This window comes from Notolepis coatsorum (genome assembly GCF_963971535.1).
Source record: "Notolepis coatsorum genome assembly, chromosome: 7".
NCBI classification, from domain to species: Eukaryota; Metazoa; Chordata; class Actinopteri; order Aulopiformes; family Paralepididae; genus Notolepis; species Notolepis coatsorum.
The window spans coordinates 176832723-176849789 of NC_140171.1; the positions used below are offsets into that span (position 1 = coordinate 176832723).

The following is a 17067-nucleotide window of genomic DNA, read 5'->3' on the forward strand; positions in this document are numbered from 1 at the left end:
ATACAATTCTCATAAAATGCATGGTTATAATATCTGCTGTGCTATTAGGCTGTCAACAGGCTGTGTATTTTAACTTGCAGAGAGATCAGAGGGTAGAGAGGGTCTTCACCATGCAACCCATCAATGAGTGTCTAATTTGCAGCGTTTGCATTTTTCTTTTTTATTCATGTACATATTGTGTTCTCCATCGTTTTCGGATTAAACCCTTCAATTAGAATGAGCTGGTTTTTTTTCATCGTTGTTCGCTACAGATAAAGGCCGATAGTATCGTCAGTATTGTGGAGGCGCTTCACGGGTGGTTGTTTTTTGGCGAAGTAGACGACAATACAGGTTTTTCATGACCATGTGACCCTGAAACTGACACGCCTCTCTGCAACCAGCAGGTGGAGAAGAAAAAAGATGTCAACTGTCCCAACTCCATGGTTTTACCTGTATATGGAGCCTCTCGAAGGCCCAGCCAGGTACAGCATGCGGTCGACAGCCATGGCAGCCATTGGCCCTGGACCCAGGAGGTGTGAGGCGGCCTCCTGGTGCTCTGCCCCCCCGGCGACACTGAGCCACCCGACACGCTCAGAGCTGCTGAACGCCAGCTGGGCCACGTCACCTGGGAACACAGACACAGACCATAATATCATAGTCATAGTGACACTGTATCATCACAATACTAGATCCAACCAGAGGGAAGATGTAGCAGTAAAGTGCAATATACAATGTACAGGTGGTTAAAACTGGGTACAAAATATACTAATGAGTACTACTGAGTGTAGTGCTAATCAGGTGTAGTGTAATATGTAGTGATACAAGTATACAGATATAGTATCTACAGATATGTAAAATGATTATTGCAGGTAAATCAAGAATCAAGAGAGAACCAAGAGGTTTATTTGTCACATACATACCAGGGCATACAGTGCCCGCATCAATTGTGCAATAATACAATAATAAAATAGACATAAAGAAAATAGGTAAGACATATAAGAGGTGCATGGTAAAAAAACAGACATGCTAAGTTCCTGAGAAACTGGTTCCTACAGTATGTACACTACTATACAATTTACAATTTTAACGACGTCATTTTTATACTTAATGTATCTAAACTATACAATACCTCCTTCCTTTAAAGTGACTTTTCCATTATTTAAAGTGACATTTTGTTTAAAGTGATTGTTTAAAGCGGTTGCAGCGTGCGTGTGTGTGTGTGTGTGTGCGTGCGTGCGTGCGTGCGTGCGTGCGTGCGTGCGTGCGTGTGTGTGTGTGCGTGCGTGTGTGTGCGTGTGTGCGTGTGTGTGTGTGTGCGTGCGTGTGTGTGCGTGTGTGTGCGTGTGTGTGCGTGTGTGCGTGTGTGTGTGTGTGCGTGCGTGCGTGCGTGCGTGTGTGTGTGTGTGTGCGTGTGTGTGCGTGCGCTCATGTGTACTTGTGAGTGGAGAGTTCAGTGTTCAGTGTTCTGATGGCCTGGGGGAAGAAGCTGAGCCTAAGTCTCTCTGTCCTAGTTGCTGGTGTTCGCAGGCGTCTGCCTGACCGCAGCAGCTTGTACAGGCTGTTGTTGGGGTGGTGAGGGTCCTTCATTTTTCTGCAGGCTCTGGATTTGCACCTCCTGTTATATAAGTCCTGCAGGGGTGGTAGTGCAATACCCGTAGTACGCTCTGCTGAGCGCACCACTCTCTGGAGGGCCTTCCTGTCCTGTGCCTTGCTGTTTCCAAACCAGGCAGTGATGTTTCCAGTCAGAATGCTCTCTACAGCCCCGGAATAGAAGGACTGGAGTATCTTCCCAGATACTCTGAGCGTCCTTAACTGTCTCAGGTGATAGAGGCGCTGTTTCGCCTTTTTCACCACAGAATCTATATGTGTTGACCATGTCAGGTCCTCTGTGATGTGGACTCCCAGGTACTTGAAACTGCTCACCGGGATGGGTACCGAATTCTGTACTTTTAAAGGTACTTACCGAAACACGTCGGTACTACCGAGTATCGATTTACGTGAGATACAGAATAAAAAATAAAAAATACATGCCTGTGTTTTTTCTCCTCTTCATACGAGTTTGAGGTTTTCCTTTGTAATAAAAAGGTAAAAACAGCAATAAAATGTACAGGTCCAAGACTAGGGCCTTCTGTGTCACGCGAAGCATGACTAAATAACCACTGAATCAGGACTAATGTGACCCGTGACGACAGCACAATGAGCGTGAGAGCGTTTAAAGAGTCCACATCTCTGTTTACCTCTCGTCCATTCAGAGCTCTCTAGAGAGTAAAGGTCGACTCAAAACAAACACCAGCCGAACACCGACCGAGGTGTTGAATAACAAAGCGTTGGGAAATCCCCCCCTTTGTTTAGCGTTTGGATAAAAAGACATTCATTTGCAGACTTTGAATTTTTTCCCCCACATGCATGACCCCTGACCGACAACAGCATCCACACACACACACGCACACACACACACACACACACACATATATGCCTCTGCCCATAAAACACAAAAAGAAGGGAAAAGGGAGATGAATAAATTAATTACATTTTCCATAGTGGGTTTTTCAAAGAATGTCTAAAAGCACTAGGGGTGGAACGGTTCACAAAATCTACGGTTCGGTTCACATCAAGATTTTGGGGTCACGGTTTTCTATTTGGTTTGATATATGTTGTTTGTTTTTAGTTTTTTTATGTAAACATGCTTCTCATTTATTTGAAAAAAATATATTGTTTACATCGGTTTGCCTTAAATAATGTTTGGCACACAAAGACGAACTGACTGAAAAATATAGGCTACATTTGTCAAAGTATTAACTTAGTGCAAACAAACAAAATAATTAAACCTTTCTATTTTTGTGGCCACATTATAGACAAAGGCCATCAACATAAAGTATGCATATGCTCAACCAGCACTGGATTTTCCTTTCTTTAAAATAAACACAAAAAAACAATGTCAACAATGTTTAAATTCCCTGATTGTCAGTTCTTAACACATCTTGCGCCAAAAACTAGTTATTGCCCGCCAATCGAATAGCGCCAACAATGAGTTAACTCGTTTTTATGATCGTTATTAACTTTATTCGCTATTGGCATTCATAATTCATCCAGGAAGGCTCCGGGAGCCAGCTGGACCCTGTCTGATATTTCAACGCCACAATACCGCCGCCTGGTGGATTTCGGGCGAGTTGCACTCCACTCTAAACCGGATGTGGCGCTCTGTGCATAGGGGAAAAAGCTCCGGCAGAGATATCGTGTAACGTGGATCAAGATACACACTCGAGTGCATGGGATCGCTTTCGAGACGCAAGAATCAATATGCTTTCAGCGTTTATTGCATCATACAAACAGAAAATGGATCTAGCAGATCGACATCAAATAATTGGAATATTTTTCCTCCAGTCTCATCGGCCACAGGTAAGAGGAATCTAATGTTATTTCCAGCTCGATTGTCCATTTATTTCATTGCAATCTATCCGATCAACGTATGGTGTTGTACTAAAGAAAGCCGTTAGTGACAATCAAGGAATCATAAACGACCCCCCCCCCTTTCCTTCACGCATGATGGAGCATAATGTATAGCGATCATATGCATTTGAATTTTTTAATATAGCGTGTATAGGAACGAAACGCCAACCGATTATGTGTAATACGCGTCGGGCCTATAACACGCATTCTAGGAATTACTGCTATACACTCCAAAAACATACTTATATTCACAACGGTACTAACATGACAATGTATGAATGGAAAAATATAACGTTCCCACATCCTGAACGATAGATACCAGATGTTGAATGGGCCATAGTAATGTCGATATAGCTATAATATTTAAAAAGTTATAGCCCTGCAAAGAAGGTGAGCCACTCCATAGGCTTACAGCGCTGGCAGAGAGTGGTATAAGATGGGCATACTGCATGGCGCAGAATGTGTTAATGGAAAGATTAGTTTTCCGCTTGAAATTAAAGTGCAATATTTGAAATACAATGAAAGGAATATGGTTGGATTTCTTATCAAAAGGAAAAGTGTCACTGTTATTTAAAATAAATAAATAAACAAACAAATTAGAAGGCCATCAATATAAAATGCAGCGTAAATCCAACACACTGTACTGTTTCAAAACAACACTGCTCTGTTCATTCTATTTTTAAAATACGTACATTGTCTGTCTACATTTATTTACACTAACATTATTTAAATATTGAGTGCAACACAATAATTGTGAAACTGTGGTGGATTAACGTAATTCGGTGAGTTGGAACTGTCTATGGGTTGGGGGGTCCGCACGGACAATTTAGCGTGTGGTACCACTACCTTCTCGACTATAACGTTACCGGAGTTGAATCGAGTTGATAACCTGCAGTGGAAAAGCGGCAATAGTCCCAGTTGGAGTTAGTAAACACAGTTGTATGTTAGCCTTCTTGGATGTTGAATATCATTGTCTTTCAACACCCCGCCTCTCAGACTCCCATTTTCTCCTCTGCTAGCTAGTAGCTACGATAACATTTCATTGGCTGTATTAGCTGGCGGGCTACCATAGTTAAAACGTGCGTTGTGTTGTACAAACCGTGCTAACGTTATGGTAAGATGTATGTAGGCCTATATAATGTTAATGGCTATGTTTTTAAAGTCGTAATGAAGATTGATTTATATTGCGTTTGCCATTTACACAAACTGACGAGCACCTGCTGCTGCTGCCAGCGCTCACCTCTCCCGGCTCTGTGTCAAATGAAGATTTCTTTTTTTTGCGCATCTCCTGAACCGAACAATAGACACACACCCCGAACCGTGGAGGTGGTGCCGAACGGTGTACGGTTCGAATGCGTACCGTTCCACCCCTAGACGCCACACTTAACAGAATTTGCTCTTAGCTCCACAGGTGGCAAAACAGATTGTATCAAGTTTCATGCGAAACCTCTCAGTTTCACAGATAACTCCCCCAAGTTTACGAACAGCGTTACAAAAACACCTGCATGTGTCCAGACTCCACACAAGACGACCAAGCCAGACTGAAAAGGCTTTCATCGCTGTGCACTGGTCTCTAATGTCTGATCTAATGTCTGATCTAATGTCTGAAGTTTGCGGACGACACAGTGGTGGTGGGTCTGATCTCTGACAACGACAAGAAGGCCTACCGGGAGGAGGTTGATGTCCTGGCAGCTTCATTACTTTAGGCAACCAACTTGCACCTAGCCACGCCCCCGCGGCAGCGGCAGAGCTCTGCCACGGCATTATGCAGCCGTAATCCCCCCTCTTTTAACATCGACGGTTAGCTTAACTCGTTCGCCGCCTTGCTGTGGAGCCTGTGGTGTGTTGGTGACAAGTTCGAATCACTTCAATTTTTAAGTTTAGGCACTCTTTCGGAGTTGGTTAAGGTTAGGGTTAAGTTTAGGCATTCTTTCGGAGTTGGTTAAGGTTAGAGTTTGTCTTGGAGCATGGCAATATTTCTTTCGCCGGTTCAGTTTAGGCATTCTTTCGGAGTTGGTTAAGGTTAGGGTTAAGTTTAGGCATTCTTTCGGAGTTGGTTAAGGTTAGGGTTAAGTTTAGGCATTCTTTCGGAGTTGGTTAAGGTTAGGGTTAAGTTTAGGCATTCTTTCGGAGTTGGTTAAGGTTAGGGTTAAGTTTAGGCATTCTTTCGGAGTTGGTTAAGGTTAGGGTTAAGTTTAGGCATTCTTTCGGAGTTGGTTAAGGTTAGAGTTTGTGGCAGAGCATGGCAATAGAATGCAGCCTATTTCCGCGCTGCCGCGGTCACATGGCCAATCAGAGAAACGCTGAACGCAAGTTGGTTGCCTAAAGTGTTGACACGTCCTGGCACGCTGGTGTCGGGATAACAGCCTACTCCTGAACATTGGTAAGACCAAGGATCCGATCGTGGATTTTAGAAGAATACAGCAGGGGACACACACACCACTGTGGATAAACGGGGCTAACGTGGTGGACAGGGTGAGCAGTTTTAAGTACCTGGGGGTCCACATCACAGAGGACCTGACATGGTCTACACACACAGACACTGTGGTAAAAAAGGCAAAGCAGCGCCTCTATCACCTGAGACAATTAAGGAAGTTCAGAGTATCTGGGAAGATACTCCACTCCTTCTATTCCGGGGCTGTAGAGAGCATTCTGACTGGAAACATCACTGTGTAGTGGGTGCTATGGACATAATTCACCATTAGATTGTTTTGATGTATTGATGGGGCACTGTCACTTTAATGAGGTTGGTTTTGGGGGTTGGGCTTAGAGAAGACGCGCTGGTGGAATGTCATTCATAAAATGTTTTGGTGACGAGGAGCTGTCAGAGTTTAGCACGGCATAGATCTGACAGCTGTCACTTGTGCTAAGAAGATAATAAATGACACACTACTTGGTGTTGTCGCAAGATAGAAATTGTGCGTCTCTCCTTTCCGACGATTTCTACATTGGTGACCCTGTTATACGTTTTGAAGACGCTTCCGCGGCAACATGTCTACGAACGCAGTTTCACTGAAATTACCTGAGTTCTGGGAGTCGTCAGCTTCGGCATGGTTTGCGCAAACGGAGGCACAGTTCGAGCTGCGTGAGATTACCTCGGATACCACAAGATATTATTATGTGGTGTCAGCCCTGGGAAGTTCGACAGCCAGCAGAGTGGTGAGCCTCCTAAAGAACCCTCCGGCTCGAGATAAATATCTCACGATCAAGTCTCATCTGTTAAAGACATTCGAACTTTCCGATACCGAGCGGGCCAGCCGGTTGTTTTCTTTGCAAGGGCTCGGTGATAGCAAGCCATCATCTCATGGATAGGATGCTGGATTTATTGGGAGAGAGCACAAGCCTGATTTCCTTTTCATGCAACTTTTCCTGCGTCAGCTGCCTTCTCCGGTTCGGGCCGCTCTGGCCAACACCACTATAGACGATTGCCGCGCTCTGGCCGAGGAGGCTGATAAGGTTTTTTTGGCTGGTCAACAGCACTGTGCAGCGGCAGTTTTCCCAACCCAAGCCTTTGTTTCACCGCCGGGAGACTGGAACTTCACCGCCGCAGCGACAGCCCCTCGCCAGCAGCGTGACGCGGGGCTGTGTTTTTATCATGCACGGTTTGGACCTAAAGCCAAGCAGTGCCGCCCGCCGTGCAGCTTCAGTGGGCCGGGAAATGCCCGGGCCGGCGCTCGTTAGTGGCCATGAGCGTCGGTCAGGCTGGCAGGCTACCGTTTGTCCAGGACACCATCTCCGGGCGGCGTTTCATGTGCGACACGGGCGCGCAGAGGAGCGTCTTGCCGGCTTCTAGAGTGGACATCCTATCCGGCGGACACGGACCCCCCATGGAGGCCGCCAACGGCACCCCCATCCGCACATACGGCACCAGGTATGTCGAAATGTGTTTTAGTGGCCAACGGTTTGGCTGGGACTTTATCACAGCTAATGTAGCCGTCCCTCTTCTAGGCGCTGATTTTTTGTGTGATTATGGACTGTTAGTGGATGTTAAAAATTGCCGCTTAATTGATGCCATTACGTTCTGCTCTTATGCTGGTGCGCTTGGGGGTGCAGACTCCATCAGACTCTCTAGCATGCTCTCCGCCGCAGATGAGTTTCAACATCTTCTCGCCGAGTTCCCGGGCCTCACGCGGCCCACGTTCTCATCATCTACAGCCAAGCATGGAGTGGAACATCATATCGCCACGACCGGCCCTCCAGTCTATGCCCGGGCTCGGCGCCTCGACCCGGTCAAGCTCAGCATTGCCAAGGCAGAGTTCGAGAACATGGAACGCCTCGGCATTGTCCGTCGCTCCGACAGCCCATGGGCCTCCCCCGTCCACATTGTCCCCAAGCCGGGAGGCGGGTGGCGCCCGTGTGGGGATTACCGCCGGCTCAACGATGCTACGACGCCGGACCGGTACCCAGTCCCGCACATTCAGGACTTTTCTGCCCGCCTTTCAGGGAAATTAATGTTTTCCAAGGTGGACCTTGTGCATGGGTATCATCAGGTGCCCGTCCAACCGCTGGATGTCCCCAAAACAGCAGTCATAACTCCATTTGGACTATTTGAGTTTCTGCGCATGCCATTCGGCCTCAAAAACGCTGCACAGACGTTCCAGCGCCTTATGGACTCTGTGCTACGAGACTTGGATTTTATTTTTGTATACTTGGATGATATCCTCATAGCCAGCGCCTCTAAGGCTGAGCACATTTTCCACCTCAGGATGCTTTTTGAGCGGCTAAATGAGCATGGACTGATAATCAACCCGGCCAAATGCCAGTTTGGGCGGTCGACCATTGACTTCCTGGGGCACAGAGTCACTAAAGAGGGAGCGGTCCCTCTTCCCATGAAGGTGGAAGCGGTGATGAATTTTCCCCGGCCGCCCACGGTTAGGTCACTGCAGGAGTTTCTCGGAATGATCAACTTTTATCACCGCTTTATTCCCCAGGCGGCTCGGATTATGCGGCCGTTGTATGAGGCCCTTAGGGGTAAAGCGCCAAAACATGCGGTCGACTGGTCTGCAGAGAGAGACAAAGCTTTTCTGGATGCCAAGGCTGCCCTAGCCAACGCCACCATGCTGGCACATCCTTCCTTTAAGGCCCCAATCTCCATCACCACCGACGCCTCCGATTTTGCCGTGGGCGCAGTGTTTGAACAGTGGGTAGGCGGGGCTTGCCAGCCGCTCGCTTTTTTCAGCCGCCAGTTAAGCCCCAGCGAGCGGAGGTATAGCACCTTCGATCGGGAGCTCCTCGGCCTCTACCTTGCCATCCGCCATTTTCGTTTCCTGCTGGAGGCCCGCCAGTTCACGGCCTTCGTGGATCACAAGCCGCTGACGTTCGCCATGGCCAAGGTGTCTGAGCCATGGTCCGCCCGTCAACAGCGACAGCTCTCATATGTCTCAGAGTTCACTACTGACATTCAACATGTGGCAGGTAAAGCAAACCTTGTCGCAGACTGCCTCTCCCGGGCTGTAGTGGGCGCCATCCACTTGGGGCTGGATTACACCGGTATGGCGGCGGACCAGGCTACCGACCCTGAAGTGCAAGATTTCAGGTCAGCCACCTCAAGCCTGCGGTTAGAGGATGTGGTTTTTGACAGCGCTGGCACCACACTCCTGTGTGATGTCTCTATGGGACAGGCCCGCCCCATCGTTCCCACAGGATGGAGGCGGCGTGTTTATGACGCTGTTCACGGCCTCTCCCACCCGGGAAAGAAACCTACGCAGAGGCTAGTGTCCGCCAAGTTTGTCTGGCCTGGGCTTAGAAAAGATGTAAGAGACTGGGCTGACTCCTGTTTGGAGTGCCAGCGCGCTAAAGTGTACCGTCACACCAAGGCCCCCCTGCAGCACTTCCCTGTACCTGAAAGGAGGTTCGACCACGTGAACGTTGACCTAGTGGGCCCCCTGCCCCCCTCACACGGCTTCAGTTACCTCTTTACTATGGTAGACAGGACTACCCGTTGGCCAGAGGCAGTTCCACTGTCAGGCACGACGTCCGCCGAGGTGGCCAGAGCCTTTATTGGAACCTGGGTCGCCCGGTTTGGCACTCCAGCCGACCTCTCTTCAGACCGGGGCCCACAGTTCACGTCCGAGCTCTGGAACACGGTCGCCAAGAGCCTGGGCGTGAAGCTACACCGGACTACGTCATACCACCCGCAGGCCAATGGGTTATGCAAGCGCTTTCACCGCTCAATGAAAGCAGCACTTCGGGCCAGCCTTACTGACAGCGGCTGGGTCGACCGGCTCCCGTGGGTCATGCTTGGTCTCAGGACGGCCCCCAAGGAAGACCTTCAGACCTCCTCGGCTGAGCTGGTTTACGGTCAGCCTCTGCGGGTGCCAGGGGATTTCATCCCTAACATTACTGCCCCCTGGTGTGCAGCCCAGCAGCGGACAGCACTTCTGGAGAAGGCTAAGGTATTCACGCCGGTCCCCACCTCACAGCACGGCCTTCCCCGGTCGCACGTCCCTACAAGTCTGCAGTCAGCGGAATATGTTTTCATCCGTCACGATGCCCACCGGGACCCCTTGAAACCTCCATACGACGGTCCGTTCCGTGTCCAGGAGGCTGGAGACAAGTACTTTGTGGTGGACATGGGCGGGAAGCTGGAACACATTTCCATAGACCGCCTTAAACCGGCTCATGTGGACTTGGGCAAACCTGTTGGACTGGCCCAGCCCCCACGGCGGGGACGACCCCCTACCTTGCCCAGTCTTCCGAGTAAGGCCCACGAGACCCCCTCGCCACCTATCCTGTGCCCGAGTGGCCGTAGGGCCCTTAAGGTTTTCCCTACAGCGGCGCTGGCCGCTACAGGGGTCAGGCGGAGCCGTTATGTCAGGGTTCTCCGCCCTCCTGTTCATTGACTTCTTTTGTTATGATGAATTCTGGGGGGACGTATGTAGTGGGTGCTATGGACATAATTCACCATTAGATTGTTTTGATGTATTGATGGGGCACGGTCACTTTAATGAGGTTGGTTTTGGGGGTTGGGCTTAGAGAAGACGCGCTGGTGGAATGTCATTGATAAAATGTTTTGGTGACGAGGAGCTGTCAGAGTTTAGCACGGCATAGATCTGACAGCTGTCACTTGTGCTAAGAAGATAATAAATGACACACTACTTGGTGTTGTCGCAAGATAGAAATTGTGCGTCTCTCCTTTCCGACGATTTCTACAACTGCCTGGTTTGGAAACAGCACTGCACAGGACAGGAAGGCCCTTCAGAGAGTGGTGCGCTCAGCAGAGCGTACTACGGCTATTGCACTACCACCCCTGCAGGACTTATATAACAGGAGGTGCAAATCCAGAGCCTGCAGAATAATGAAAGACCCCCACCACCCCAACAACAGCCTGTTCATGCTGCAGGGCTGTACGCTAAGCTTTTTCACTAGGGGCAAAAAATATTTTTTAGGGGCACATTTTTAAATAACAATTTTACCATTATTTATATCGATTGTTTTTATATAATTTTCTTTTTAATAAAATATATATATTATATAATCATACTTGTAGTTGTATTATCTGCGAGACATCGCCACCACGCAACAAGTCTAAATGCTCGCTATATGCAACCAGCTCCACTGTCTGTGTGTACTGAGTAGCCTCCAGCTACGGCCAGGATTCTCCGGAGCTGCAGCTGGGCCCTATACTGTAGCCTCCAGCTACGGCCAGGATTCTCCGGCGCTGCAGCTGCTCCCTATTGACTATATTCAGCGTGCCCTCAGCTCGAATACGCATCGACTCAGTGTTATAAGACATTGATATCAGGACGGAGCTATCTGAACTATTTAGTTTAAAACCTGTTCCACCCCAGGTGAAATCTGCATAAAATGTATACCTATGGTAAATGGAATATTGCTCCACTTCTACAAGGGCTATTTGCATATTCTTGGTATCTAGGAACATCTATGGACCTCAATGAATGTATTCTCAGTGTCAGAAATATTGTGTCTATTACTAGGCTTGCTTAAATTCTGATGAAACAAAGGAAAATATTAATTATGATTTTTCTTTTCATCTTTGACAGTGAATAAAACCATGATAATAATGACCAAACTTAAAAAACTGCCACTGAGCTAATTCAGTACCCTCTTGAGATCATGTGTACAAAAGATCTAAGGAACTTAATAAAGGGAAGATGATAAAATTGAAGGTTTTGTATATACAGTACTGAATTCTCCCATCCGGACCAATGCAATTTGAAATATTATTATAGAATATAGAATATATGCTTATACATTACCTTATTATAGCTAATTCGCACATTTATATATATATACATATAGTATCTTTCAAATGGCCGAGTTCAATTTGGATATAGTATCACCAGGCATGTATAATAACTAGGGCTGTCAGTTTATCGCGTTAATTAGATTAATTAATTACACAGCAAATGATCGCGTTATGAAAATTAACCCAAAATTAATTACAATTTTTTTTTTTTTTTTTTAATAATTTTTTTTTTATCTCATTCATTCCATAAGAACGTAGAATACACATTACAGACTTTTTTTATATGGTCCATTTGCATGTTCTTGGTATCTGATTCTAGGGACATCTATGGATCTCAGGGAATGTATTCCCAGTGTCAGAAATACTGTCTGTTACTAGGCTTGAGTAAATTGTAATGAACCAAATGAGTAACACTATGCTCAAATTGACCAGACCTGAAAAATCTAAGCAAATTAATAGATGGAAGATGATTAAACAGAAGGTTTTGTAGATACAGTACTGAATTCTGCCATCCGGACACATGCAATTTGAAATATGATTATAGAATATAGAATATCAGGCATAAAATGGTTATGCGATTAAAATGTGATTAATTAGATTAATTAATTACAAATCCTGTAATTAATTAGATTAATTTTTTTAATCGCCTGACAGCACTAATAATAACATATACAGATATTTAATGTAATCGACTGTACTTTTTTATTTCTCCCACAGTGTAATCATTTTGTAACTAATTTCAGATCTAATTATTCCTACATGATTACAATAGTGTGGAGAAACTGACTGCGTTTCAATATTTGTCAAAAACGTTACCTTTTGTAGCTTATTATCGCGAATCATAACAATTATTGATATGATTCATTCAGAATGCCTAACTTTGAACGACCATAGCGGACCATGGGAAGTGTAGTTTTGAGAAATTCCGACGCTGGCAGATAGCTGGCGATGCGCTCTTCAAAATGGCCGCAAAAAAACTACAATTCCCATGGTTCAACATTTCCATTTACGCTTCAGCGTCAAAAACGCGAGTGAAAAATAAAAACTTAAAATGATATAAACTCACTTTTAACCTATTGCTAAACTATTGCCAACCTAACGTTTTACATTCTACATGTATTTGTGACATAGTAGTGATAATAATACTTGAAAACGTTTGATTTTAAAAACGTTAAATTATTGCAGCACTCATAAAAATACTAATATATGATAATAATGTCAAAAAGGGGTCGGTACCGTGGCCGTGGGGTGGAACAGGTTAATGGGACGTTTCGTTTTGAACAGTAAGCTAACGCAAGCTATCATGCACTACTAGACTTACTGGAGCATTTGTTGATAGCTATCAGTAGCTAGCCGGCTGGCAGGCTCACCGAGGTCCCAGTGTTTACAACAGCCACGGGTGCGAGAGGGCTGGAGGAGAAGCAGATGCCACATCTCTCTCCGTGTGTCTGAGTTCAGTTCAGTTCGGCTCACTATAGGAGGTCGAACAACGCGTCGAAAATATGAAGCAATACTAACTTTACTTTTCTTCATAGCTAAATCAGACAGTCAGCCAGTCTATCAGAGTGAGTGCTCAGTCGATTGTTCCCGCTGATCATACCTGCTGAGTGCTCACTGCTCCGCTCGCGTGAGTGACGTCATCGCGTCATCACACGCCTTGGATAATTTAGGAGTGAAATGCGAATCCAAGGCTTGAAAGCACTACTCGCAAGCCCGCCCCCAGATAATATTTACCAATCGCAACGGCCAATTAAAGGGGCAATTCGCGACGATATCATCGCAGCGTACAGCCCTGTGCTGCTGTGGTCAGGCAAGCGCCTCTGCATACACGCAACAAGAACAGAGAGACTCAGGCTCAGCTTCTTCCCCCAGGCCATCAGAACACTGATCTCTCCACACACAATCTCACACACACACACATATATAATTTGAAGCATAGACGGTAACGGTATATATCGCGGTATATTAATTTCTCTTAAAATGGCTAACGTTTGCCCGTTGCTGCGCTAAAGCAAGTCTCCTCTCAGCCTCCTTAGCCAAATTGAAATGCCCAAACTATATGACAAGGTCCGTGAGCAAGTGGAGAAAAACTCAGTACAATTAAACACTATGCAACGACCGCTGCAAACGTTGAGTGAATCGTCAAGTAACGTTAACGTCATTGCTACTGCTGTGACTAGCTGCTCTAGTCTACCGGTCACAAGGTATAATCAAAATCCATACCGTAGCGCAAATTCATACCGCTTATACCGTTTATACCGTCCACCCCTAACACACACACACACAAACACACTACAGGTCACTTTAAACACAAAAGAAAAGGCCACTTTAACACTTTGAGTGCCACTCACGAGATTTCTCTGGTTTTTTTTATAGGTGGTTGCTAGCCACTCACGAGATTTCTCTGAATTTTTTTTTTTTTTTTTTTTTAGCGATCTGAAAAATTATTGCATCACCCGAGCCTACCCGAGTATAGCCGAGCGGCGCCGGCGATCACTGTGGAAAAAAGCGCCCCCTGTCGTCTCCCAGATGACATAAGTGATTTTGGAATGGACTCAATGAAAATGAATGGGGAAAAAAATCCGGTACTCCACATTTTCCAGTTCACTGATCCAGCCGGGGTTACCACAGTTCATTCTGGAACCTCAGATCCCCGCTGATCATGGAGATCTACAGTACAGTAGATCTACAGTTGGATCCATACACGTATCGATTTTTTCGAATGGTGATCAGGAATTGGAATATACCAGTTGGATACCATCTGATGTCAGGTAAGGACTCTATGTTATCAGTGTTAGGATAATCAGAGTAAGTTTGATGAAGTTATAAGCCGTGAAATGTCTTCTTTCGGTTTCACTGTAAAACTCTGTGAGGAAATCAACGGAGCGATTATCCGTGCGCTGCCGTAATGTGCTTGCATGCACGTATAATATTGATCATCTAGCGTTTATTTGAAAATGATTCATAAAAAGGCAGACGAATATCAACGTTGTGGAATATTCCACTAAAAGACGATTTTCATAGAATGCTCCAGAATGAGCTGTTTTTTATATCAAAACAGGGGCTTTTCTAACTGCTCTGAAACGGAAACGACGCGATAAAAAAACAATCTGCCTTGACAGCACTGACTGGAAAATAGTCTTTGATAATGTGATGGGCAGATTAGACACATAGCCATAATTTAAAACATAGATTAGGCGATATTAACGTTAACATTGGCGCAGATGGTGGCATTCAGCCGGTAAAACGGAAAACCAGGCGTGGCGCTCAAAGTGTTAAAGAAGAAAAAAACATAACTATGTTTTTGTATAGTATAGTTAGTATAGTTATATATAGTATAACTGTATATTGTATAGTATATTGGTATATAGTATATAGTATATAGGACTAATTACCTTTTAACTTAGCTTAGCATTGTATTGTATCTTAGAATAGATAATAAAATAGACATGATAAAAAGTACTATTTTATTCTATTACTTGTATTTTTTGCACAATCAAGGCGGGCATGGCCACCTTCATTTCACTATATGTCTCGTGTATGTACAGGTATGTGACGAATAAATCTCTTGATCTAATATCTGATCTAATGACTGATCTAATGACTGATCTAATGTCTGATCTAATGTCTGATCTAATGTCTGATCTAATGTCTGATCTAATGTCTGATCTAATATCTGATCTAATATCTGATCTAATGTCTGATCTAATATCTGATCTAATGTCTGATCTAATGTCTGATCTAATGTCTGATCTAATGTCTGATCTAATGTCTGATCTAATGTCTGATCTAATGTCTGATCTAATATCTGATCTAATGTCTGATCTAATGTCTGATCTAATATCTGATCTAATGTCTGATCTAATGTCTGATCTAATATCTGATCTAATATCTGATCTAATGTCTGATCTAATGTCTGATCTAATATCTGATCTAATGTCTGATCTAATGTCTGATCTAATGTCTGATCTAATGTCTGATCTAATGTCTGATCTAATGTCTGATCTAATATCTGATCTAATGTCTGATCTAATGTCTGATCTAATGTCTGATCTAATGTCTGATCTAATGTCTGATCTAATATCTGATCTAATATCTGATCTAATGTCTGATCTAATATCTGATCTAATATCTGATCTAATGTCTGATCTAATGTCTGATCTAATGTCTGATCTAATGTCTGATCTAATGTCTGATCTAATGTCTGATCTAATGTCTGATCTAATGTCTGATCTAATGTCTGATCTAATGTCTGATCTAATATCTGATCTAATGTCTGATCTAATGTCTGATCTAATATCTGATCTAATATCTGATCTAATGTCTGATCTAATGTCTGATCTAATGTCTGATCTAATATCTGATCTAATGTCTGATCTAATGTGTATCTAATGTCTATCAAGGTATGTACCATCAATAGCATCGATGTGTTACTGGTTCCTCACCTTGGGCCTTGCACTCTCCAGTCTCTGGGCTCAGCTGGTAGCCGGCCCGGCAGTCACAGGAGAGGCTGCCGTTGACACACAGCTGATCGCACAGGTCACTCTCCAGGCACGCGTCAACTTCTGGATGAGAGAACGGGGAAATGCTAAATGGACTGCATTTATATAGCAGCTTTTATTTTCTATTATTATGAATTGAAAATGGGGGACCCTGATGTAAACAAGACGAAAGTCTCTCTCTGGTCTGCATCCCCTTAACTCTTTGACGACCACATGCTTTCCCCATCTGCACTGACTAGCGCCAGCTTTTCTTGACCATTTTCACGATATTTCACGATCTTTGCGGAGCTATTGTATATTCTATATTATAGCTATGGAGACAATAGTATGGCTCATTTGACAGACACTATTTCCGCATTTGCGGAGCTAATGATGCTAATGATGGAGCATCGCCGTCGGTTGTGTCATAGTAAAGGGCTAACCTTCTGTCGTGTGGCAGTGAAAGGGTTAAAGGCGTAGAAATTGACCATAACAATAACATTTGTTTATTGCTCATTTGTTTATTGTCATTTATGAACAGGGCGACAGTGGCTCAGGAGGCAGAGTGGTCGTCGTGGTGATCGGATGGTTCCCAGTGCGATTCTCAGACAGCGAGTCGATGTGTCCTTGAGCAAGGCACTTAACCCCTAACTGCTCCTGATGAGCAGGTCGACTGTATGGGTGAATGTGAGGCCAGCGCGCTTTGGATTGATTGATTGATTGATTGATTGATTGAAAATGTTATTAACAGATTGCAGAATTGGTACAATACAGTACGGCTCAATACACACAATTGTTAACTCATTGGTGGCCAATAACGAGTAAACTCGCTTTTAGATCCTTTGATATTTTTCCTTTGATCACCGTTCTAAGCGGTCATCCGGATAACTCTCGGTGTCCCTGGCTCATTTGCCTACGTTGGAATTGCAATGCCGATCGAATCTCACC

The 17067-nt window shown here is 45.0% G+C and overlaps 1 protein-coding gene across 1 annotated transcript in view; it reads right to left on the reverse strand.

Annotated features, from left to right (window-relative positions):
- The window catches only part of LOC311231494 (low-density lipoprotein receptor-like), a 77055-nt gene that overhangs the window by 29227 nt on the left and 30761 nt on the right, over positions 1 to 17067 (reverse strand). The window contains exons 6-7 of the mRNA XM_084318104.1: positions 16084 to 16203; positions 430 to 604 (exon numbers count right to left, since the gene is read on the reverse strand). Of these exons, the coding sequence (XP_084174230.1) occupies positions 430 to 604; positions 16084 to 16203 (295 nt within the window). The remainder of the gene's footprint in view (positions 1 to 429; positions 605 to 16083; positions 16204 to 17067) is intronic.